We start from the raw sequence: 27,071 nt of genomic DNA, 5'->3' as shown, positions 1-27,071 counted from the left end.
TGCAGGCTGGACACACAAACATACACCCACAACAACACCGCTTGAGAGCTTGGTGACGGTGTGCAGGCTTACTGTTGATGCACTTCGGCAACGCAAGACAGTGTTCGAAATTAAGCACGGAAGCCAGGGGGTCCTTGTCATAACCCTAATGTTCAATGAGGTCTCTAGATTCAAATACCATAAGTACAAACCTTGAGGACCCCAGGACTTGTCTTAACTTCGAACACAGCAAAAACTGCACGAATCCGTATTTGAAATACCTGTACCAAGTGTCTATGTAGTTATGTGTGAAACATTCTATTGGAAGCTGAATATTAAATATGCACTAAAACCTGGTCTTACTCTCTGGGTAATAAGAGACACTTTTATTTTTTGGTTACGAACAGGGAAAAGCACCAAAATAAAAAATACAGTACATATAGTATTTTAGTATTATTAGCTTGATTGCACAAATTCGATGAAATAGAAAAATAATTACAGTTACCAATAAGTTTAGTTTATATGGAGCTAAACAAATTCTATTATTTTAAATGCTATTCTGAAATAATCCACGTGGGGCATCCACAGTCGCAAATAGTGAAGTCTATGATCTCATGAAAGTTGGTGATAAAGGGGGATAACAGTTGTGATGACATTCCCAGAGTTCAGCTACTCTCCCCAGTGACTCAATGTGTGTTAAATATGACCAACTGAGGCAATTTTCATGACAAGCAATGATCTAACTACTAAGCAAATGAAATGATGGATCTGTGGGGCACCTGCAGCCATGAAGGCGGTAAGAAATGGTATTATTGTTCCATTATTGTTAAATGTTTGGAATTTTTATGTTGTGTGTTATGAAATGCACTGATTGATAATATTATCTACTGGGGCATAGCCTTAGAAAGATGAGTCACTGCTATAAGATCCATCAGTTCCGTTATGTCTGCGGCACCTGGAATAACACCAGCCTATGACGTCTTTTTTCTCTCTCTCTCTGTCTCTCTCTCTGTCTCTCGTAGTTGGTTTGGCTTAGTCTATATTATAAACCCCATGACAAGCTGAATCTAAATTGCGAAATCCTATCCATGTGAATGCGGATTGGCTGTCTAGGGAAACATGAGCACAGCAGGTTCTTCTTCGTTTCATTAATACAGCAATTTATGTTTTTAAATATCTGGCTGGTTTTGTTGAGTCATTAGATCTGGTTACATCGACTTTTAAGAGATTTTACCAGGATTACAATAAAGAGCAAAGTGTAAATTTACATTTTATGTTCATCTTTTACAATAAACATTTGACTCATCAAAAGTTGTTTTTATAGCTGTTTTAAGATAAACTTGAAAACGCCTCAGGACCCTTGTCATTCTGTGGTGCTTACTCATGCATGATGAGAAACATGCCTTCAGTATTGTGGGACAGATTTGTCTGTGAAGGTGATAACAGGGACCTACTAGAGGAAATGCCATTCTTGGTCAGGAACCAGTGTTTGGCATTGCATGTCATTGGTCACAGGTACAGCAGGACATATCAACACATCACCAGGTACACTCAAGGATAGATAAGAGACGAAATAGCAGTTATCCGATTTTCTATCACAGAGGTATGATAAACTTTTCATTCTTCATGCTAAAGAGAAGGGATCTTTACTGAGGGGAAATATTCATAATTTCAACATTTCATTTGACAAACACTGGACTGAGGAGAGGTTTACGTCAAGATGAGGGTAAAACCAGGCGGAAGGTCTACGACTATTGTCTAGTTGCAGAGTGGCACCCTGCTGCCGACTGTTGGCGTGTACGGTCTAGACAAAGTGCGGGGACGAGGCCTACCTGTGGCAGATTAAGGGATTGGGGAGTGGTGGGCCGCAAGAACAGCGTATCCTGGGACGTGAAGCCGGAGTCTTGTGATGACACGCTCATTAAGCGTTGAGTTCCCACGGTCGGTTGCTGTGTGCGTGGAGAGAGAAAATAATAGCATACACATGCCCAAATGCATGATGATTGTCGGGTATTCAGAAGGGCTGCTCGTATACACCACATATTCGAAATCGGCACAAACTGTAAAATTGCCATTTTCACCCCAAAAATATGAAATATCAAATTAACATCCAATAGTTTAAAAAAGAAGATGCATCTTAAACAGATGTGATCAAAATCTAAGTGAAATTTTAAGATATCAAATATTCATATTTTAAATTAGTAATAAAATCTATGTATTTCAGATTAACAGGAGTTGTTGATGTCCAGAAACTTCATTCAAAACTCCAAAATTAGCCAGAGAAACAAATTAAACAATTTCATGAATGTTACATTTCCCCCAAGTGATGGTGTAACGAGCTGCCGTGCTGCATACAGCAAGCGTCTTGAAGACTGTAACATGCACATACTGCAAACACCAGGAACATGATTCAATATCGCATGCACCAGTAGCTCAATATTGTAGCTCAAATAATGAAGATCTGCAAATAAATGTACATGGACGCAGCTGGCGACACGATTCAGCGGATGACATGACTGGATGGTGGGACGTACAGCATGCAGTACCCATGTAGGTCTATGCAGTGCCAGAGAGGACTGATCTTGTGACGGTGATAATCATATTAGAGCAAATACCAGCATTTATGTCTGTCAGTATATGAATGTTCAACTACACTGTGGCCATGGAGGTAGGCTTATCTAGTACATGTGGCAAAGAACCCTTCATTCAAATATTCTATTAGTAGCACAACTAATTATGGATAGCTGACAGTGAAGAGGTCTTCATGATTTATGGCACTGATGTAATAGTGAGTGAGTGAGTTGGGTTTAATGCCACTTTTGACAGTATTCCAGTTATATCACAGCGTGCCAGCTTTATGTGGGAGGAAAGCCCAAATTGATGCAGGTCTCAGACGTTTACCACTTGAAACCCACGAGCACGGGTATGGTGCTGACAAACCTAGAAAAATAATCAGGGCGAACTGGGATTCGAACCCACAATCATAGGTTTCTGGCATGCCCAAGGGACGCAACTCTGCACCACAAATCGCGGCGCCTTAGACGACTGGGCCACCTGTGCCCCCCACTGAGGTAATAGAGGTTTTGTATTTGCAATAATTAGTGACAATTGTTAATTAATTACCATAAACATACATAAATAGATTGTTATGTTGGTGTATAACTAACATACAAAACAGCATATCACATACACTAACATGTGGCCTTTGAAATAAAGTCAAGAAAAATATAAAATATAAATAATTGTCTGAAGTAACCTCAGGTCTCTTAATTTCCTAGAGCTGAAAAGGAGACAAGAGTGACATGGGATGAACATTTTTTTAAGAGATGCTCTGGGGTCTGTAAGAGAGACTCCATCCAACTGTATAGGGGTGTGTTCCACAAGGGGATCTTAGCGATAGTGTTGCTACAGTTCTATATGATATGAAAGTGGTTTACCAGCAAACCAAACAACCTAGTTCATACAGTCTAGTACTATAAAAGTACCATGTACAAAATAGTATAAGTATAGTATAGAATAGTACTGCAATGGTACTAAGTATAGCATGTAAGAAAGAGAATCTAGGGATGTCATTCACCTGATGAAGGAGTAAGTATATACTCTCGGACGTTGTGTTCCTCATAATAAAGAATTTGACATCCATAAATTCTCTTCTTTACGTATATCACTTTAAATGCAATGTACTATATATTAAGTATAGCCTAGTACTATAATGGCTCAGTATACTAAGTATAGCATCGTACTATAATGGTTCAGTATACCAAGTATAGCATCGTGTATTACTGCAATGGATCAATAGACGAAATACAGCTTAGTGTGTTGGAATTGTGCTGACATGGCATATTGAAATACAGTAAAACATTTCACATCATGGAACATTACACAGATCAAGACTTCCTAAGCAGTGCTGACAATCACAACGGTGCGAGGTGTACCTGCGAAGTAGTGCGGTTGCGCACGTTGTGGTGGCTGGGGGAGTGCGACTGCGTGGAGCCGCTGGAGGAGCTGTTGATGCTGCTGATGCTGCACATGCTAGACTTGCGCGATCCTAGGGAGCTCGGTGAACTTGGTGGCGTCTGCTGAAAAAATAGAATTTTCTACATGACTACAAAGAATCTTTGTCATTTTGAAAGAGACAACATATTCAGAAGTAAAACAAAGAAGAATAGCACACATACTTGATCAGGAAAACATTTGACAAATGTGATGATCCTCAAAAAAATTTAGTCACGATTTTTTACAGAGTTATCTCCCTTTATACAATTCTGTTATTCTATTGCACCAGAAATCAAAGAGAATACATATATTCTATTAATCTCCATAAATCATGACATTATTATCATTTGTATTTGTTTAAAACAAAAGAAAAGAAATAGTTTTGAAAGAAACTGGGTGTACTTTAACTTCTTTTGAGTAGTATATATATATTACATCTAATCACTCCATTGCCTATTCTTAAAAAATAGCTTTCAACAAAGAACAAAAGGGCACTACAGAATGATATCAGAAGGATCAGGGACAGCGCCATCACAGAGCAACTTCCGCCAACAGGGCGGTCTGGCGCTACTGGCAAGTACTTCCTTCCTGCCAACAAATTGTAACTGTTACACACTGTGTCAATTTCTCTAGTCTCTCGGTCATGGTGATACATACTTGTACTCTGAACACTTGTATCAAATATCATTGTTACATCCACTGCCAAAATGTGTTGGATGTGAGGGGTTTATATCATATTCCCTTTTATTATTGTAATGTTGTTGTTTCAATCTGTAATTCAACTGGTTAATATTCTTGTGACCCTTGCTTTGATATTGCTGGAATACTGATAAACGCAGCATAACATCTTACTCACTCACTCCCTCACTCTAAAACACCTACAGACACCACCCAAACCCACCCACCCACCCACCCACTCGAATAAATTAATAGCTTTTACTGAAGAAGCAAAAACATATCTGAAAATTTGAATAATATTATTACTTTGGTCAGAGGTTTCAAATCACAATAAATACCTCTGTTTAAAACAATGTACGGTTCCAAATTCAATTAAGCTCAGTTAAATTTGGAGTAACAATGTTTAACACAGCAAGCATGGTATCTCTTTCTCCAAATGCATTCTCTTTCAAACTAACACGTAAATCATTTGATTGGCGAAAGTTCTCAGAGGAGCCATTTTCAGGTTTGTTTGGAGATTAAAGATACAAGACAGAGCATTCCATTTCCAGGACCCCCATCCTCAGAGACCTATCTGCCTTATAGGACTAGAAGGGGAAACTAGGCACACAAGAAGGGGGTATCAAATGACTGAAGTGGGTCTGGATGGGGTATCAAACCTCTGTAGTGGGTCAGGAGGGGTATTGAACCACTGTAGTGGGTCAGGAGGGAGGGTTATCTTAACCACTGAAGTGGTCAGGAGGGAGGGGTATCTAACCACTGAAGTGGGTCAGGGGGGAGGGGTATCTAACCATTGTAGTGGGTCAGGAGGGAGGGTTATCTAACCACTGTAGTGGGTCAGGAGGGAGGGGTATCTAACCACTGAAGTGGGTCAGGAGGGAGGGGTATCAAACCACTGAAGTGGGTCAGGAGGGAGGGTTATCTAACCACTGAAGTGGGTCAGGAGGGAGGGGTATCTAACCACTGAAGTGGGTCAGGAGGGAGGGGTATCTAACCACTGTAGTGGGTCAGGAGGGAGGGGTATCAAACCACTGTAGTGGGTCAGGAGGGAGGGGTATCAAACCACTGTAGTGGGTCAGGAGGGAGGGGTATCTAACCACTGTAGTGGGTCAGGAGGGAAGGGTATCTAACCACTACAGTGGGTCAGGAGGGAGGGGTATCTAACCACTGAAGTGGGTCAGGAGGGAGGGGTATCTAACCACTGTAGTGGGTCAGGAGGGAGGGGTATCTAACCACTGTAGTGGGGTATCTAACCATTGAAGTGGGTCAGGAGGGAGGGGTATCTAACCACTGAAGTGGGTCAGGAGGGAGGGGTATCTAACCACTGAAGTGGGTCAGGAGGGAGGGGTATCTAACCACTGTAGTGGGGTATCTAATCACTGAAGTGGGTCAGGAGGGAGGGGTATCTAACCACTGTAGTGGGTCAGGAGGGAGGGGTATCTAACCACTGAAGTGGGTCAGGAGGGAGGGGTATCTAACCACTGTAGTGGGGTATCTAATCACTGAAGTGGGTCAGGAGGGAGGGGTATCTAACCACTGAAGTGGGTCAGGAGGGAGGGGTATCAAACCACTGTAGTGGGTCAGGAGGGAGGGGTATCTAACCACTGTAGTGGGGTATCTAACCACTGAAGTGGGTCAGGAGGGAGGGGTATCTAACCACTGTAGTGGGTCAGGAGGGAGGGGTATCAAACCACTGTAGTCGGTCAGGGGGGAAGGGTATCTAACCACTGAAGTGGGTCAGGAGGGAGGGGTATCTAACCAGTGTAGTGGGTCAGGAGGGAGGGGTATCTAACCACTGAAGTGGGTCAGGAGGGAGGGGTATAAAAACCACTGTAGTGGGTCAGGAGGGAGGGGTATCTAACCATTGTAGTGGGGTATCTAACCACTGAAGTGGGTCAGGAGGGAGGGGTATCAAACCACTGTAGTGGGTCAGGAGGGGGGTATCAAACTACTGTAGTGGGTCAGGAGGGAGGGGTATCTAACCACTGTAGTGGGGTATCTAACCACTGAAGTGGGTCAGGAGGGAGGGGTATCTAACCACTGAAGTGGGTCAGGAGGGAGGGTTATCTTAACCACTGAAGTGGGTCAGGAGGGAGGGGTATCTAACCACTGAAGTGGGTCAGGAGGGAGGGGTATCAAACCACTGTAGTGGGTCAGGAGGGAGGGGTATCTAACCACTGAAGTGGGTCAGGAGGGAGGGGTATCTAACTACTGAAGTGGGTCAGGAGGGAGGGGTCTCTAACCACTGTAGTGGGGTATCAAACCACTGAAGTGGGTCAGGAGGGAGGGGTATCAAAGTAGGCAATACCAGGGACAGATCAAAGAGTGCAGAAAAAGCTTGAAAAGTGAGATAAAACTTCACACAACATTTCCCATCCAGGATGATAGAGTATATCTCAGTTCATTACATATCTCTATTTATTAGTATCTATTATTAACTTCAAGGATTTTCTGACTGTGGTTCATTCTCATGGATACTGACTGAATGTGGTTCATTCTCATGGATACTGACTGACTGTGGTTCATTCTCATGAATACTGACTGACTGTGGTTCATTCTCATGGATAATGACTGAATGTCATCCAAAATGGCCCAAAGAATGTTTTCAAATTTGGTAACAATATAAAAGAACTTCAATCTTCTCCAATTCGCGGTTACCATACATCCTGGTTGAGATGAGACTCCAGAGACACATAAGACAATACTCCCTGTCATACGGTCTTTACCTTTACCTGAAAGTTCCAGACGCTGTGGTCCACCCCCTTCAAGTCCATGATGACCTGCTCACTGGACGGTGGGAGCGTAGTGGGGTCGGAACTCTGAGCACACAGACTGTCAATGATCTCCTGGAGGTGCGTGACCTCCGTCAGAAGGCCGATTTCATTGTCCTGAAACACACAGACTTGAGTATACTCACGGAGGAATCACACTAGCAAATATGAGCATTTCTGAAAAAAATGCAATGTGTTTTTTTTTATTTAACTGACACTACATCGTTAGCACTGTTTAGCGTCAGGTCTGTTTGTTTGTTTGTTTGTTGTTTAACGCCGCACTCAGCAATATTCCAGCTATATGACGGCGGTCTGTAAATAATCGAGTCTGGACCAGACAATCCAGTGATTGACATCATGAGTCTTTTACGGCAAGTATGGGTTGCTGAAGATCTATTCTACCCCAGAATCGTCACGGGTCTTAGCGTCAGGTAAGGTAACACATCAGCATTTCTGAATAAACAGCCACACAGCCACACAGCCACATAGTACTGAAGGAGTAGTGTCATCTAAGCTAAAACGTACCATTATTGTATTTGAAAGTAGTGAAAAACTGTTAAATTCAACAGTTCAACTCAGTGAAATCTCTCAGACTAATACATGTCATTGGCATGCTGTAATGTTTGTTTATCTATTTCATAGATATATAACAGTATTATCTGGATGGTAGAGGCCAAAAAGGTCATTTGACATTACTGTCAGGTAGTAGTCTGTCTCCCAGACCCTGAAGAATAAATTAAAAGGAGATCCAACTCAAGTCTAGAATGACTTGGCAAGTCTAGATTGCCTCAGCTCTAGGAAATTAGGCACTATTCTGGACTCCATTTGGATCTGATTTTATGTTTTGTAGACAAATATTTTTAAATAAGACAACTTTTTTCTGGGACTAAATGTTAGTCAGTTAGTAGAAAGTATTGACTTTGTTCATGATCTTGTTTAATGTCTTGGGTCTTAACACAACTATAATAATAATTCATATTACTCACATTATAAAAAATCCAAAATAATAATTCTAATAAAAAATATATTTACTCTCCATAATATATCATACAGCCAAGCTTCATAAGCATGAACTAGCATTAAGTCCTGGTTCTACTCACAACAAATGGTTTGAGAGCACTGACGAAGACACAGTATCTTGTCCTCTCCTCAATGAGAGCTGTCCTCACACAGCTTTTCTCAGACTCCTCGAGAAGAAGGTACTTGTCGTTGACATCCTGCATGGCGTTGTCCAGTCTGCTCTGCATGTCCCCCTTGCCTGAAACAGAGAGAAGCCATTAAAGAAAATGACCACATAGCATTTACATTCTAGACATACTCTGTCCCCTTATTACCCTGGTCACAAGCTCAGTGGGCACTCAACAAGCAATCTCAACTCCATGGGGAGTATACAACCCAAGCTGCCTGTTAGGCGCAAGAAGGTTAACAACCATATTGCCATCTCATCCTACCGGATACCCATTCACTACTGGTTAAACAGAGACACATTTTGAACAAAGTCACTTGCCCAAGGAGACACCACATGTGTTACATGTGCTTCAGTGAGGGGCAGGACCGAGGTTCTAGAACCTCTCAGGAGTCAAGCTGCTGATCGTGGTCACCCAACCAAAGACTCTCCATGACCAACGTTGCTCAACTTCACCTGATTTGTGACCTGTGCGCTGTGCACATGACCACGTGCCACCACATTCAAAATCCCATACCATCGGGTACGATGATGCCCCGTCAACGAAGTTAGCAAGCGTGATCACCTGAACCATATAGTTGTTACTTATGACAAGCATATGTTGTTGGGCCTATTCTGATCTGGAATCCCACTGGGGTTAAACACATTGACGATCAGATGATCACAACGTGTGTGCGGACTATGTTTGTGTCCTTAAGGCCTGACAGAGTGGACTCAGTTATTCACACTGTCAGGATATGGCTGGAACACTGCTGATCCACTTGTACCTAAGTCAGATTGTATGTTACATGTTAGAGCCACTTCTATTCAGACTTCTGAGCATGTGCAATCATATATTTGTCTGTTTGTTTGTTGTTTAATGCCACACTTGGCAATATTACAGCTATATGACACCAGTCTGTAAATAATCGAGTCTTGACCTGAAAATCCAGTGATGGACATCATGAGCATCGATCCACACAATTGAGATACAATGACATGCATCACCCAAGTCAGCGAGCCTGACCACCCGATCCCGTTAGTCACCTCTTACAACAAGCATAGTCGTCTCTTACGGCAAGCATGGGTTTCTGAAGGCAATGATATGACATCAGCAAAATGAAACATTCCACATGTCATCAGCCTGAGTCCCATGTTCTTGCTTTGGACCATTCAAATTATAACTGAGAGTTCCTTGGCCTGAACAAAAATACACCCAGGTAAATACCTCTATACACCCACAACCCTGTTTGCGGCACAACCTACTGCAGTACCTGACAATATACTTTGTAAATATGAAACACTAATGTTGGGACGAGGCCAACCGAAATAATAGAAAATGAGTTACGGCACTCAATGCAAATGAATATTGATTTTCCAGTCCAACATGACAAAAAAGAGGACTTATTTAATATCAATCCCTGATATGATCTTGTTTCCACAGAAGCTGATGCTTCTGGCACCAGTCCTGTGATCAGTGGACTTTATTCATTGACTAGCAACAGTACTGAAGATGACGTCTGCTCCACATCTGTTCCCAGCCATCAGCTCTCAGGGCACAGCGACATGCAGACGACAAAAAACAATATTGAGGGCAGACAGAGGATCTATCTTGTAGGTGACAGTAATGGCAGTTACAGGAAGTGCTGCCATCATGGGATGCATCAGATCTTATCCAGAAGATATAAACTCTCTTAACAAAAACATGGCTTCATATTGCAGAGTGGTAGGCAGACGTTGAACAAAACTGGTACTTGTTCCATCTTCCTGAGTTGATTCTGAATCAGGGACAAAATCTTAAACTCAGTATCTACTATTTGTAACCAGCCATCACTTTAGATTTAGATGAAAAAATGTAATTTTATTCATTTTTCAAAGCTGGAGTTGGAAATTTCTTGTTTGATTCTGATATCTAAGGACAGAGTAAGTAAGCGGGAATGGTTAAATACACTTTTGACAAGTATTTAGTTTGTACTGGGTGTCGGTTACTGTGGGAAGAAAACATGAAGTGACACCGCTACACTTCCACCACTCCAGTTAAAAACCAACAAGCACAGGTATGGCACAAACAGACAGACATTAAGACTGAACATGAGTTTTGCAGATCAGCAGATCCTGGCACCTCAAGGATCCAAAGGACAGAGATGACACAGCCAAGACACACATATGATCATATGGTTGGCAGTGGATTTCACGGGTCAACACAGCCAAGACACACATATGATCATATGGTGGGCTCTGGATGTCACGGGTCGACACAGCCAAGACACACATATGATCATATGGTGGGCAGTGGATGTCACGGGTCGACACAGCCAAGACACACATAGGATCATATGGTGGGCAGTGGATGTCACGGGTCGACACAGCCAAGACACACATATGATCATATGGCGGGCTGTGGATTTCACGGGTCGACACAGCCAAGACACATATGATCATATGGTGGGCAGTGGATGTCACGGGTCGACACAGCCAAGACACACATATATGATCATAAGGTCGGCTGTGCAGATTTCACGGGTCGACACAGCTAAGACACACATGTGATCATTTGATGGGCTGTGGATTTTCCTTGTAGGTTGACAACAACCTCACTACTGGGAGACAAAAGTCAATGATGCAGGAGCATCCTAGCCACTCCTGGTATCACGACGCATCACGCACAGGCCATCCAGTAATTAATAGCTGAGACTCGTGTCTATTTTCACGCTAGGGCTACTCAAGTGGATTTATTCAGATTCCCCGTGGGTGAGGATATGTTTAGAACACGGGCATCTCCACATCATGCCCCACATGGAAGCAGCCATGGAATTATCAATCAGCACCAGTAGAGTGCCGCTCTAATCAGCTAATGTAGTTAGGGTTAACCAGGCTATCTCCTAGACACAACCAATTAACCCTTTATGAGGCATGTCAGCAAATAGCCGTCTATCTTGGAACCCTAATGGGGTGCTTCATCTGCATAATGGCGCCTAATCAATAACAATGTCCCTCGAATCTAGATTTCAGGAAGGGCCTATCCAATGTGATTGTTGGAATTCAAGATATATCAAAAATTTATAACAGAATGTACTCAGTCGTGTCCATTGATGGAATACAAGGGAATAACATGTATTTATAACTATACGTACTCAATAGCATCCATTCATAATCAATGGTACAACAGAACTAATATTGGGTAGTGTTCAGTGAAAACAGCTGACAAACTCATGACATCCCATACGACTTATTTTCTGATACTGTTGAACTAACCAATAGCCTCTAACTTATCAATCAGCATTAAACATTAGTTTTGTTTGAGATGTGATAAAAAACCTGCAATTCCTAAAAAGGCAAATATATTTGAAAGTATAATACTTTTAAGTGAAGTCGTGAGATGTCTTTTATGTCTAAAACATTTGAAACAGTGGGATGTTAAATCATTGTGAAATTAATAGTATTGGTATAAAATATATAACAAGTTCAACTTTCTATTGACATACATCATGATCTGTCGTCTAACACAATTCGTGTGTGACAATCCACCTTTTCCCTAATCAGTATCATACTAATACGATTGATTATCACCAAAAGGTCCATCAACATTTATTAATTAATCACAAGCTGGGGGTCAGGAGTTCATATTAAATCCTGATTTCAGTACAATGCCCCTCTGGTGCTCAATGACAGCAGAAATATAACTAAATTGACAATACTGAGTTCTATTTTGGAAATTTCCTGTATACAGATTCTTAGCATTCTCAGCACACCTGTTGCAAGACAACCTCCCAATGACCCATTGGACAGAATGTGGTCAGTTCCAGGAACAAAAACCTTAAAATTAGTCTTCAAGGGCAACAAGCAACAACAGCCCGCTTCATTGAGAGACTGGCATTGCAGAGTGGTGAGCAGACGTCACAGGCTGGTGTTATTCCAGGCGCTGCAGACGTAACAGAAGTGATGGATCTTATAGCAGTGACTCATCTTTCTGAGGCTATGCCCCAGTAGAAAATATTATCAATCAGTGCATTGCATGACACACAACGTTAAAAATCCAAACATTTCTGTCATTTCTGTGTGTGTGTGAGTGAGTGAGTGAGTGAGTGAGTGAGTGAGTGAGTGAGTGAGTGAGTGAGAGAGAGAGAGAGAGAGAGAGAGAGAGAGAGAGAGAGAGAGAGAGAGAGAGAGAGAGAGAGAGTTGTTTGAGTCTATGTTACAGTAAGGGCATCGTGATCATCGTCATGCTATGATCTTTTTAAACAAGGGGACCATGGTTTGTAGTGTCTGCAGGTATAGTGTCCAATGAATGTGACATATCAGAGCTTCAAACGCTGAAACAAGCTGGCACATTACTGTGAGTGACATGTCACACCATGCATCTGTCAACAATTACTGTGTCACTTTCATCCATCAGTCAATGTAATGAACCAGTTCACACTCTATGGGCATCAGGTATCGACATCCATCAGCTGGTTAGGTGAAATTCTTCTCCTGGCCAACAGACAGGTGTGGTATTGTTCCATATTGTCATTTTGAGTGCAGCATTTCTCCATTGTTATTAACAGTGCTGCATTGTTCCACATTGTCATTTACAATGCTGCATTGTTCCACAGTTTTTGTTTACAGTGCTGCATTGTTCCAAATTTATTTTTACAGTGCTGCATTGTTCCACATTGTCATTGACAATGCTGCATTGTTCCACATTGTCATTTACAATGCTGCAGTGTTCCACATTGTTATTTACAGTGCTGCATTGTTCCACATTGTTATTTAGTGCTGCATTGTTCCACATTGTTATTAACAATGCTGCAGTGTTCCACATTGTTATTTAGTGCTGCATTGTTCCACATTGTCATTTACAGTGCTGCATTGTTCCACATTGTTATTTACAGTGCTGCATTGTTCCACATTGTTATTTACAATGCTGCATTGTTCCACATTGTTATTTAGTGCTGCATTGTTCCACATTGTTATTAACAATGCTGCAGTGTTCCACATTGTTATTTAGTGCTGCATTGTTCCACATTGTCATTTACAGTGCTGCATTGTTCCACATTGTTATTAACAATGCTGCAGTGTTCCACATATTGTTATTTAGTGCTGCATTGTTCCACATTGTCATTTACAGTGCTGCATTGTTCCACATTGTTATTTACAATGCTGCATTGTTCCACATTGTTATTTAGTGCTGCATTGTTCCACATTGTTATTTACAGTGCTATATTGTTCCACATTGTCATTTACAGTGCTGCATTGTTCCATGTTGTTATTAACAGTGCTGCAATGTTCCACCTTGTTATTTACAGTGCTGCATTGTTCCACATTGTCATTTACAGTGCTGCAAGTTCCAAATTGTTATTTAGAGTCTCCAAAACTGCTGCATCCACAGAAATCAACAGATGTTTTATGTCATGTTATGAATGACTTTGAATTGCATATTTCATGATCAATTTAACATCAATTCTGGCAATCTGTCATACACTATTCACTTAGTAAATAATCAATATCAATTCTTGCAATATGTTGAGAACTTGTGATGCTTTTTTTGTGCTGATATTTAAGAATGCACAAGGTCAAGGGAAGTTTAGGGGAAGTTTAAGGGAAATAAATTAAGGAATGCACATGGTTGCCGAGGGAAGTGTTCACTTACCGTCAGCAAGCGACAGGCATAAACCACTAATTAGTCATCTCAGCTAATTGGACTTAGCGGAAACAAACAGCCCCACCTAGATATCACACAATGTCATGTCTCACCCAAACCTGCTCGCTCATTAGCATGTCTGAACAAAGACAACTATTTTTCTCTTTTCCTTTTTCAAATATTTTTTTACATTTTTTTACTTCTCTTTTCCATTTTTCAAATATTTGTTTTTGTTCGTAGCTGTTTTTAAATACATTAAATCTTATCACTCAGATGCATCATTATTTCAGTACTTTAGAGAATTCCAATGTCATGTTTCACTGATGTCTACAATCACACTACCAGGGCACAGACAGTGACTAAAACCAGACAACAATGAAGCCACTACGCTGTGAAATCAGGGCAAGATTCACATCCCTCTACCACGAGTGCCCAATTGTAACATGGTACCTGAGTTAGGCATCGTTACCACACTGCTGATGTGGGGAGACTTTGAGTTTATCTTCACAGTCAAGACAATTTCACTTCCATGCACATCTGCTTGTTCTAGACTTGAATGATACCAGTTTTATAGTGCTTGTCCACTGATATAACATGCCATGGTTTAGCATGAATATGTTTTTTGTTTGTTTGTTTGTTTGTTTGTTTATTGTTTAATGCTGCACTCAGCAATATTACATCTATATGACGGCTGTCTGTAAATAACCCAGTCTGGACATGACAATCCAGTGATTGACATAATGAGCATCGATCTACGTAATTGGGATATGATGAAATGCATCAACCAAGTCAGCAAGCCTGACCACCCAATCCCGTTAGTCGCCTCTTACGACAAGCATAGTCTTCTTTTACAGCAGGCATGGGTTGCTGAAGACCTTTTCTACTCCAGATCTTCATGGGTCTTAGCATGAACACCCAACTTAGACACAGCACCAGGCAGGGTAACAACAAGTTATATTTTAACATCTTTTGATAGGATCAAACCATCAATCTTGCACTCTCCAGGCTGATGCTCTACCCACAAGACCACAGAGTTCATCCTCCACTGTTACGAACTATATGAACAGATAGGTATGTTGCCTGTGAAGGGCAGACTGTGTGGCCAAGACGGAGGAATGTGCACTGACTTGACCTCCTACCTGATCCACATGGTCACTAGAGCAATGAGCAGTGTGTTGTGTAATCTGGGGAGATTAGGGAGAACAGTGTCTGAACTACACTACTCTGTACCAGAAACTTTTGGGTGTACAAGTCAAATCTTTTATCTTGGAATTATTTTCAGTGGGTTTCAGATTCATACACACTGACACGGGTTTGTTTGATTCCTTATTTGCACTTAGCACCATTCAGCACTATTCCAGCTATATGACAGCGGCCTGTAAATAATCACAAAATCCAGTAAACGATATTGTAACAATAATCTGATGACATGCATTCAACCAAGTCGGACCACTCGATCCATTTGGTTGCCTTCATAGGTTGGTTGGGGCCTAGTCTAACCCACAAACCCCAAGGCGTCCCCAAATATCAGCTGATCTCACAGTAGGTTGCTCCATGGCAGTACTGAATGATGTATAGTAATTCTAGCCATATAAGAGGTAACCCTTACAAAAAAAAAAGGCCAGAAAAGATGCATCCGAGACCGCCTTAATCATTCCCCGCAAGGCACATTTTTACCTTCTCCACAGGGTCTTAAGGAAGTCTCTAGATATTCCCGGCAAATGTCTCCACACCATCTCGGCAAACTACTCCAACTTGCAGCTTGCTGAGAAGTATCCAAGACTTCCTCACAGTACCTACTGAAGTAGTCTCCGATACTTCCTCAGAATTAACCTTATATGGCTAATTAAATATGCTTTGAACCATTTCGGCAAACCCACTTAGGAAGTCCCTGATTATTCTCCACAAATGTGTGTGACATAATCAAAGATGTTTCTAATGCATCCCCACAACACTTGCAAGGAAGTCTCCGAAGCGTCTTCTCAAACCTATCAGGGGTAATTAAATATGCTTTGAACCATCCCGGGAAACCTTCTAAGAAAGTCCCCGAATAGTCTCCACAAACTATTATTAGGTAATCAAAGATGTTTCTGAAGCATCCCAGCAAAACTTGCAAGGAAGTCTCCGAAGCATCTTCGCAAACCTATCAGGGGTAATTGAATATGCTTTGAACCATCCCGGGAAACCTTCTTAGGAAGTCCCCGAATAGTCTCCACAAACTATTATTAGGTAATCAAAGATGTTTCTGAAGCATCCCAGCAAAACTTGCAAGGAAGTCTCCGAAGCATCTTCGCAAACCTATCAGGGGTAATTAAATATGCTTTGAACCATCCCGGGAAACCTTCTTAGGAAGTCCCCGAATAGTCTCCACAAACTATTATTAGGTAATCAAAGATGTTTTTGAAGCATCCCAGCAAAACTTGCAAGGAAGTCTCCGAAGCATCTTTGCTAACCTATCAGGGGTAATTAAATATGCTTTGAACCATCTCGGGAAACCTTCTGAGGAAGTCCCTGGTAAGTCCCCACAAACTTGTGTTATGCAATCAAAGATGCTTCTGAAGCATCCCCGCAACACTTGCAAGGAAGTCTCTGAAGTGTCTTCACAAACCTGTCATGGGTAATTTAACATGCTTTAAACCATCCCGGCAAAGTTCTAAGGAAGTCTCCATAACAAAGATGTTTCAGAGACATTTTACCTTTCCATCATTTTCAGTAATACAAAAGATGTGCTTACATCATAATCTAGTCTTTCAACAGCATCCCAGAAGTGTCTGTGAAACATCCTTGCCAAACCTGTACTGTCAAAAATGAGATAACGAAGTTGTATAGTATTCTCTTTATTTGGAGTAATAACAGCAATAACAAGTAGCCAGAGGTGGACATCATCAACAGAAGATATCATTATATGGTAGCCATCATATGAAAGTGGAAGTCATCATATGAAAGTGGAAGTCATCATATGAAAGTGGAAGTCATCCTCGTCCTGGCAGGGGTCATCATGGAAGCTGTCCTTCAAGAGGCTGAAATGGGATCAAATGTTATTGTATATCAGTGACATAATGAGTGAGTGAGTATGGTTTTACGCCGCTTTTGCGCAATGTTCCAGCAATATCATGGCGGGGGACACCAGAAATGGGCTTCACACAATGTACCCATGTCGGGAATTGAACCCGGGTCTTTGGCGTGACGAACCATCTTTAACCACTAGGCTACCGGACAGCCCCAATCAGTGCCATAAACTAATTACTTTATGTCAGACGTCAAGGAGTGAGTGAGTGAGTATGGTTTTACGCAGCTTTCAGCAATATTCCAGCAATATCATGGCGGGTTACACCAGATATGAGCTTCACACATTGTACCCATGTCGGGAATCGAACCCGGGTCTTCGGCGTGACGAGCGAACGTTTTAACCACTAGGCTACCCGACCGCCCCCAGATGTCAAGGAGACTCATTAAAAACTATTACAAAAATTACTTTATGGGGGCTACAAAATTACTGATGTTATGGTCAAAGAAACAAACCATGGCTCGTTCACTTGAAGGCATTCCTAAGCGTGCAGATCTTCTTGCTCACCACAAAGTTCCAGTTGTTTTTTCTTTGCCGGTTTCAGGACTGATGAAAAAAATAACATGTTACACTGGATGATAAATCAAAGCTTCATAATTCATAATACAGTAAAAATAAATTGCAAACAAGATAAGAGCATTAAAATTGCACTCAGGTGAAATGGTTCCAGTCCAAATGTATGATGACTTGAAAGTTACAAAACTTACCACTTGTACCAAAACTAGATTTTAAATGATGTCAATTAGTTAACATCTTGTGATTAGATATTAACTTAATATTGATATGTCCATGTAAGTTGACCAAAGCATTACACATTCAAATGTCATTGTGTTCTAGAAAAATGTTAAAAATGGTTTTGACATTTACAAGTACTCATATTGGCTCAAAAGTTAAACACAGGAAGGATATTTAGATTGTAAAACCTATTGATTCCTTTCTATGATTCTGATATTAAATTATAAAAATTAAACCTTTAGTTTCATAACTTATTTAGTTACAGTTCCATTAACCTGAAATGAAATTTACCTGACACTTAACAAAGATACTGACCTTCAAGTACCACATCGGTGTCGGTAGCATCGTAAAAACACCAAGTTGCTGGCCACCAGGCAGCAACTGGCTTCTTTTCCTTGATCCCTTCTCATGAAAAAGGCACATCAGCAGGAGTTCACGTCTTCCTATGAAGTATCGTTCCTTTTTTGTCTTCAAAAATCACCACAAGGAAGGGGGCTGAAAAATCAAGTTGCATTCATTAATAACCTAAAACTAAAAGGCGGGTATTGCTGGTCACAAAACAAAGTTGACACAGGCAACTTTGCCAAAATTTCAACAACCTGGTGCCAGTCCAAAACGTAATTCAGGATCTATACCGCGATGGTGATGGAGCATGTCGACGGGGAAAACGATAAGTCCACAACATTTACTGGGAACATATATCTATTTCAAACAAACGTTACAAAACATGAGTTTCCCTTACTTACGAGTTCTTAAAAAAATATCAACCAACATCCTCGTTATAAAACAGCAGGTTACAAAATGGCGGCGATTTCCGTACCAATTACCATACAACAATGGACATTTGTTTGTAAAAAAAACTAAGTTTTAATTTCAAATACAACTTAAGATAATAGAGTTTAACATAATACAAATATACAATTTGTTATCTATTAATTCAATAATTTTATAAACTTATAACTACAGTCTGCGATCATATTTCACATTTCAGTGACCAGATACATAATTTGTTTTGAAGAAATACTTTTTTATCTCAGTCCCACATCGGTGCTCTCCGTAAATTTTACGGAGAACCACGATGTGATCGAAACATGAAATCTGAAAGGCCTGCGAAATATTACAAAATTACATCTGCGCCTATTATTTTTCATAAATAGTCCCAAATTAGATCAGTTTGAGGTTCCAAATTAGAACATAAATTTACGATTTATAAATTGAGCTTGAAAAAAGATTTCTCTTTCAGCGAATGCTAAAACTAAGTTCAATATCTAAGTGAGAATTGGTTTGGATCGGGGGTCGTTTCGGTGGATTATTTAGCATAATTGTTATGGAGACAATATATAGGGCTATATTTTAAAAATATATTTATGTAACACAAACAGATCTAAAGTGTACCTACCGTTTGTTCAGGAACATACGTTGTCATCCTTGCTGAACTCAGAGTCGGCGTAGATTCTATCTCGATGAAGGTTTGGTGACTTTCTTTTTCAGTTTTTGCTTCTCTTTCAAATTATTATTTTTTATCGATAGATTAAAATATTATTCACTAGATCTATTTCCCGCAATGTTAGTGAAAATAGAATTCTCCGACACACACTTTGACAATGGGTCCACATCGAACAAGTCAAAGAGCAAAATGAAAACGTGTCAATCAAATCTTTAGATTATATTTTACAAAGTAATAAATGAAATCAACAAAATTATTTATCTGTCTAAAAGTTGTCAAACTTAGATATAAGTTATCATTTCCATCTTTTCGTGCGATCGCGTGTGATGCGAGTCAAATGGCATCGCGGCTTTTAATAGTTTTATCGCCTCGATTTCTCCACAATGTTTAATGCCAAATATATGCAAGAAAAATCTTTGTCTCAGCTCGTAACCTGGCACGATACATCCACGAAGTTTCATATTTTTAATATAGATCGCGATTTCCTGCTTAAAACGTTCAGAACAACACGATTTAACAAAAACCTTTCGTCAAAATCTGATATACACGAGTTGTTGCTGTAATTGGTTGTATAAGGTCACGTGCTCAATTTGACCAATCACGAATCTTATAGCAGATTTCGGCAAGAAAGCGTCACCAGAAACCAATAAAATAGCATGTTATAGTAATGTAAATACTCAAGGCGAGTTGACTATCGTGTAGATGATAAAATAAACGTTGAAGATAATGGTGTGTCACATGGTACGTGTTATTCATGCGAAGCTTCGAAAACGGAGATATTTCTTCATGCTACAGATCGGACAGCCACTGTCATCGGGAAAATGATGACAGATATTATTAATAATTCTTTTGAAAATAATTTTCCGATTAGAGTCTAGATCTACGTATACAATAAATATGAAAAACAACAACAACAATAAATAGGTAGATCCACGGACGTATATATACGTCTTTGGTAGATCTAAGTTCTGAAAATCGTCAAATTTTTGTTTCCTCTGTCCTTATTCTGGACGTTATGAATGTGTTAGCTTGGATTATTTTTATTTACAACACACTTAATTTAGTTGTAAATGCATCATTTAAATAATGTGATAAACATAACTTTCATTGGTGGGGGGTGGTGGGGTGAAGAGGGACCACACCCAATGGACACAGAACAGCTACAATTAAAATATACCAGTTGTGAACAGAAGCTCATAAATCCTGAGACTATTATAACTGGTATTGCAGTACTTACTAAGGTACAAAGACAATGAGTAACTTGAGTGATGTGTTTGAATTTTCTGATTGATCATTCATTCTAAGTATAATTTAACTTGAATAAACACTTTGACAGTCACTTGACTTGTATTTGAATTATGATTATAACCATTAAAACAGCCAATCATGTATTTCCTGGCACCCCTAAAAATGTAATGGCACACTTAATTTGGCATAATTGTGCCCATTGGCAAACTTGAAATAAATTTAATTTTGATCCCTGTTATGTATATCTTGAGCCACAAATCAGCCACTATGTCTACAAGTAATATTACTTTATGTTGCCTTTTCTTATATACCTTTTTCTGAGGAGACTGTTATATGGCACACGGACACTGTTACTTTCTGATTGGAATTTATGAATATATTGTACATTTCTTTCTTTTTTTCTGATTATTGCATACTGATAATTCCTGCATTTGTTTTAACTGTATTTAATAGAAATATACCTCGAAGCATTAATTGTGTTGGATATTTAATTATTAATGTCCTTGCTGACATATATAGGATTTCTAATTCATTGCATGTGAATGTTTTAGATAAAGAGCTTTAGTATTATCCTTAAAGAAAATTCAAAATAAATAATAATGATCATGTCATCTCTTCCAAGCAAGGGACCTAGTTTTCCGAGATCTTGACTAAAGCTCAATGTATTGATCTGTATCAATTGAAAGGAAGTCTTTGAAAGATATATACTTACAATATAGTTTTGGCTAGTGAGGATGCATTCACATCATCATTGCAAACCGGTTATCAAGTTGCCTTGTGAGGAAGTCTCTGAATAGTCTTTGCAAAGTTCTTTCGAAGATTTCCACAAGCAAAGAAGACTCCACAGTATCTTTTCAATTTTGTTTATTTGTAAAGAAGTCTCCGAAAAGTCCCCACAAATGTTTTTGTGGGGTCTTCGTTAGTGAGAATGCACTCAATACATCCTTGCAAACAGTCAGCTATTTTATTGCCTTATGAGGAAGTCTCCGAATAGTCCTCACAAAGTCTTTGTGGGGTCTTCGCTAGCGAGGATGCACTGATACATCTTTGCAAACCTTCAGCTACTTTATGGCCCTTCTGAGGAAGTCTCCGAATAGTCTTTGCAAAGTTGTTTTGAAGGTCTTCGCTAGCGAAGACGTATCGGAGACATCTTAAGAGATCTCCTAAGACATCCCCTGCTAGTGGAGATGCACTAGAAACGTCATCGGTAGGTTAATGCCTTTGTGGGGAAGTACTTGATTATTCCCCAGAATAGTCTTCGATGGGTCTCCGCAAAGTCTCGGCTAGCCGAGACCATAAAAATTGGCTAAAATCCCACAAAAGATGCATCGGGACGGTCTCGGGGCGGTCTCGGGTACATCTTTTCTGGGTTTTTTTTTTGTAAGGGAAGTCTAGATAAGCGGACAGTACAGTCTAAGGATCCCAGACTTTTATAGGGACAACTTGTTCTCATTGTTTATATTATCTAGAAACTATAATTTAACTAATAATTACTGCATTGGAGACTTGTGCAAGGGCAGTCTCACTGGACAAAAAGAAGTTTGACTTGACACAGGTTTCAAAAATAGAAGCTCTCGAAAAGTTGAATACAGGAAAGATCTCAACAAGGTGGCAGTTTGCAAAACAAGTCTTGTCTCCCCGTCAGACACTGCATTTCAGTCAACCGTCATGCACTGGGAGTTCCAACCAGCTAGTTTTGTACTGATTATACCCTGTGGACACCAATCTAAATTGTAGCTGCCTCTGTCTGTATACTGCACAGCAGGGAATGCTCTACACACTAACTGGAAAACCTTATCATTTGCCTATAACTAAAAGGAGCCCTGTTCATCAAAGTCCTTTTCTCATATTATGGTGTATAATGACAACAATTTAAATGGACTTAATCAGCTGAATATAGTTATACATCTACAGGCCAAGTTCAAATCAGTCACAATCTTCAGTCGCTCTAAATTGCCTGTGCACGATACTGATGCATTAATACATATCAACAACGTTCCTCCTCTATCCTAAAATAAAGTTGTACTTAAAAAATACATCATTCAAAAAAAATCACAAGTTACACTTCACATCTTAAGTGTTTAAATTAAATTTATAAAAAGATAAAGCATTGCAAGGATTAATTGTTTGATAGTCATTACGTAGAAGTTGACGGATGACAAAGTGAACACAGCAGTATAAGGATCTATACCAAAATGTCACTTTTACAGTTTTAAAGAAGTAGTTATCAATAAATTGTGTCTACTTTATCGCAAGGATTGATGATTCCATTCAAATTTCCACTCTGCAGAGTTAGCTGGGAATGAATGGGCCCTGACTGCTCATCAGGCAAAACCAGGCATCTTGAAGGGTGTTTATTCATTCACCATGTTCCCTGTTAGCAACCTTCTCATATCATATAAACAATGGGAAATTGGATTTCTCCACAAAGTGTTCACTAAAATAAACACACCATACATCTCAAGCATCATTACTTTTGGAAGTTACTTTAATTTAAGTTACAGCAGTATCACGAGGGTAGATGTGGTTTGATGCGTCCCGCGTTGGCTTTTATACCATGAGCTGGAGGTGGTGAGTGGTATAAAACCAAACGAGGGATGCATAAAACTATATATACCCTGAATGATACTGCTACAACAAATTTATCTTGCTGACAAGCATTAACCTGCCATTGTAAAAGAATTAAAACAAATTGAAAATTGATAGAAAACAGCTGTTTGATTGTGCCAAGGTTAACTTGTGCTGTGACACTGACTTTCAGTGACTTGTTAGCAAGGTGCAGCTTTTTGCTTTGATGTAGGGTACCGTATTCGACGTAATAAGCGCCCCGCTCTAATAAGCGCCTACGGCGATATTCGCTTATAAATTGGCAAGTGAACAATCCTAATTAGCACACCTTCCGATTGATCAATGTACACAAGACTTATATATTTGCTTAAAATACGCACTTATCTGTTAAATGCACACTTAAGTATGGGCAATTAAATTCTGGAAAAATATATCTGTCGTCAATAAACATTTCAGGCTGTCAGCATAAACCACGAAATTTACCTTTTAACTCTGTTTTTTTTCCACTAAAATAATATTCTAATAAGAGCTGCCTATATCTAATTTTGAGAGCACCCTGGGCGCTTATTACGTCGAATACGGTATATGGGATTTATTCTCCCGTTCAGAAATCCACATGTAGCCTGTTTCCTTCATTGTGGGGTATAAATAACTTATTCTCCCTCTGAGAAAAATTATTTCCTTCACAGGCATGATACGCTGTATTTTATCAAAATCATGTAAAACAATCAGATCTCCACAAACGATAGAACTATCAGTCATATCTCCGATACTTTAATATAGAAATAAAATTGTTGTAGCTCCTATTCTTCACAAAACCTATTGCAGTCATATCTCCTATAAGTTTACATAGCCCAACGACAGTCGTAACTCCCAATACTTAAACACAGAACTAAATTAGTCTTATCTCTACGTTTTAACATAGGCCATATGATACCATCTCAAATATAAACATTAATGAAATGTTATTCACAGTTCAGCAGAATATGTCAGCTTAGCATTTGCATCACATTGTCATGATGGGATTAGACAGATAATATTGAAGTTCTATGAGTGAGTGTGGTCTGAGGCTGCTTTGAAAAAAATCTTATGTCACATGTCACAGATCAGTTAGGCAAACAAACAAACATGTCTTCCATGAACAAACAAAACGTTTGTTTGCGGGAACAAAAAATCTTGGGTTTTTTCTCTCTTGAATGTCCGAGTGACTTACGATCACCAATGCCCTAAAACAAGATCCGAATAATGTTGAAATCATTTCAAAAAAGCTTAAAAAGACATTTACAGCTTTGTTTCTGACAGTCCAGTGATCTTAACAAGGTGAATCTAATATTGAAAACCCATGACCAGCAGATCCTGGCATGACTAAGAGACACAACTCCGCACTTAGATTACAGCACCCCAGACCACTCCCCCATACAGCCTTGAAACTAAATACAGATAAACTTGAGAAAGTTCCAAGGTAGCTCCTGCAAGGTCATGAACTCTGCCAAACAACCCTCTCCTGAATCTGTTCCCTGATCCGGTCCTGGGCAGGTTGAGAAGGAATTAACAGCCAAGTGCTGCAGATCACAGCATCTCAAGCCCTTACCAAACAGGTGAAGCCAGTTAATGCTGGACTGGGATACTGTCTGTTAGAAGAGAGTAAATACACGGGTATTCCAGCCGTCTCTTCTAAATGATATCCAAGCTGTTAACCCTGTAATCCTGTGCTAGAGTGTCAACATGGCTGCCACCTTAATTAAAGCTATACCGACACTTTTCATGGATTTTGTGGTTAGGGAGCAATCCCTTTCTAGAGTGTCAATATTTGGACTCTATAGTCAATAAATTCTTCATATTACTTTCATGATCTGTGCCAGTGGGGATGGATATTCCGAAATAAAATGTTACACTTACCATTGGTCGTTAAGAAGAATAACCAAGAACAGTTACAAAAGCTACTGAATGGTTCACTGAGGGAGAGATGAAAAACAACTCATTCCTGGTCGAGTGAGTGAGTGAGTGAGTGAGTGAGTGAGTGAGTGAGTATGGTTTTACGCCGCTTTTAGCAATATTCCAGCAACATCACAGTGGGGGACACCAGAAATGGGCTTCACACATTGTACCCATGTCGGGAATCGACGAGCAAGCGATTTAACCACTAGGCTACCCGACCGCCCCCCTGGTCGGGTGAGCTTCAGGATTTATTCTCTTGGTTTTTGATAGTTTTTGTTGTTGTTTGTTGCACATTCAGCAATGAGCCATATAACAGTGGCCAGGAATCGAGGCCAAATTTTCTATGGGTGTTGAAAAAGATGATTTAAATCGTTTCATTACAACGAAGCCAAACTTACCTTTCTTAACTTTCTTCTGTAACCTGACTGTATCTGAAGCTGCCTTCTTTATTTCTTGTCTGGCTTTCTTATATTCTGCAAAATAAAAACATCATCCTTCATATTTTAGCTCAATAACAACAACAACAACAAACAAACTAACATTACCTGTCTCCATATTCAAAGCTGGATGAATAGGAAGCGGGTGAAGCCGAGTATTGTTGAGCCAAATGCCCCCATTGGTATGACAAATAAGAGTTACCTACCCTTAGCGTGATCCTTGTCGAGCTGAGCCACGACCTTCTTCCATTCTTCCAGCTTGTCCTGAATTGGGGCGACCAGGGTGTCCAGCATGCATCTACAGAGGGCAAAATACCAGAATATAATATTTAACCAGTATCCAGACAGATTACTACACATGTCTTTTCTCACACATTATCACTGTCTTCACGGCCATTGTATATCCGGATGTGGCATTACTATCATTGTTTCCACATCATTTCAAAATGTCTGTCTATTTACATTGTTTTAATTCCCCTTTATCTGTTCCGCTTTGAGCATACATAAATATAATGTGAATGATTGAGTGATCGAGCATGGTTTTAAACCGCTTTCAGCAATATTCCAGCAATACCACGGCAGGGGACACCAGAAATGGGCTTCACACATTTTACCCAGGTCAGGAATCGAACCCGGGTGTGACGAGTGAACGCTTTAACCACTAGGCTATCAGACCGCCCCAAAGTGAGAATGAGTTTGGCTTAACAAAGCTTTGAATAGTATTCCAGTTATATTACAGCCTGTCAGCTTAATGTGGGAGGAAAGCCCAAAGTGATGCATGTCTAAGAAGTTTTACACTAAGGTGAAACCCACGAGCAGGGGTATAGTGCTGCCAGACCAAGGACACTCATGTTGTAATCTGGTATTCGAACCTATATTTATAGGATTCTGTCATGCCAAAGGGACACAACTGGGCAAGACAATCCAGTGATTGACATCATGAGCATCGATCTATGCAATTTGGATACAATGACAAGCATCACCAAAGTCACCAAGCCTGAACACCTGATCTCGTTAGTTTCCTCTTATGACAAGCATAGTCGCCTCTTACAACAAACATAGTCGCCTCTTACTGCAAGCATGGGTTGCTGAAGACCTATTCTAACCCAGATCTACTCGGGTTCAATCTAGGTACTACCCACCTGCCCCAGCTGGTCATCAGTTGGTAGACTTTCGGGGCAGATCCTGTCATGCCTCAAGGGCAGACAAATGAGAATCAGGCAGTTACAATGTGCCACTGGCTCACTGTGTGTCAATGAACCCTGCCATCAATCACTGGTGTGCTAGTCCACACCTGATAACTTACAGATTGCTGTGATATAGCAAGCACTGAACACTCACTCGCCTTCTCATACACCCACCAACTACGTTAACCCCACCCACTTACCCAAACCTTCCCTCACCAATTCATTCACTCAC

General features: G+C 40.2%; 1 protein-coding gene across 7 annotated transcripts in view; it reads right to left on the bottom strand.

The window, feature by feature from the left end:
* LOC139454345 (protein MTSS 1-like) overlaps nucleotides 1–27,071 on the bottom strand; it is a 116,187-nt gene that overhangs the window by 16,872 nt on the left and 72,244 nt on the right. For 4 of the 7 annotated variants that reach the window (XM_071235979.1, XM_071235982.1, XM_071235985.1 and 1 more), the window contains exons 5-10: nucleotides 25,859–25,950; nucleotides 25,614–25,688; nucleotides 8,525–8,682; nucleotides 7,380–7,541; nucleotides 3,915–4,058; nucleotides 1,812–1,928 (exon numbers count right to left, since the gene is read on the bottom strand). In XM_071235979.1, coding sequence (XP_071092080.1) covers nucleotides 1,812–1,928; nucleotides 3,915–4,058; nucleotides 7,380–7,541; nucleotides 8,525–8,682; nucleotides 25,614–25,688; nucleotides 25,859–25,950 — 748 coding nt within the window. The remainder of the gene's footprint in view (nucleotides 1–1,811; nucleotides 1,929–3,914; nucleotides 4,059–7,379; nucleotides 7,542–8,524; nucleotides 8,683–25,613; nucleotides 25,689–25,858; nucleotides 25,951–27,071) is intronic. The other 3 variants (XM_071235980.1, XM_071235981.1, XM_071235984.1) reach the window with 3 other exon arrangements.

This window comes from Haliotis cracherodii, unplaced genomic scaffold, assembly GCF_022045235.1.
Source record: "Haliotis cracherodii isolate W230 unplaced genomic scaffold, xgHalCrac1.p SCAF_10, whole genome shotgun sequence".
Lineage (NCBI taxonomy): Eukaryota > Metazoa > Mollusca > Gastropoda > Lepetellida > Haliotidae > Haliotis > Haliotis cracherodii.
This window is presented reverse-complemented; position numbering and strand designations above follow the sequence as displayed.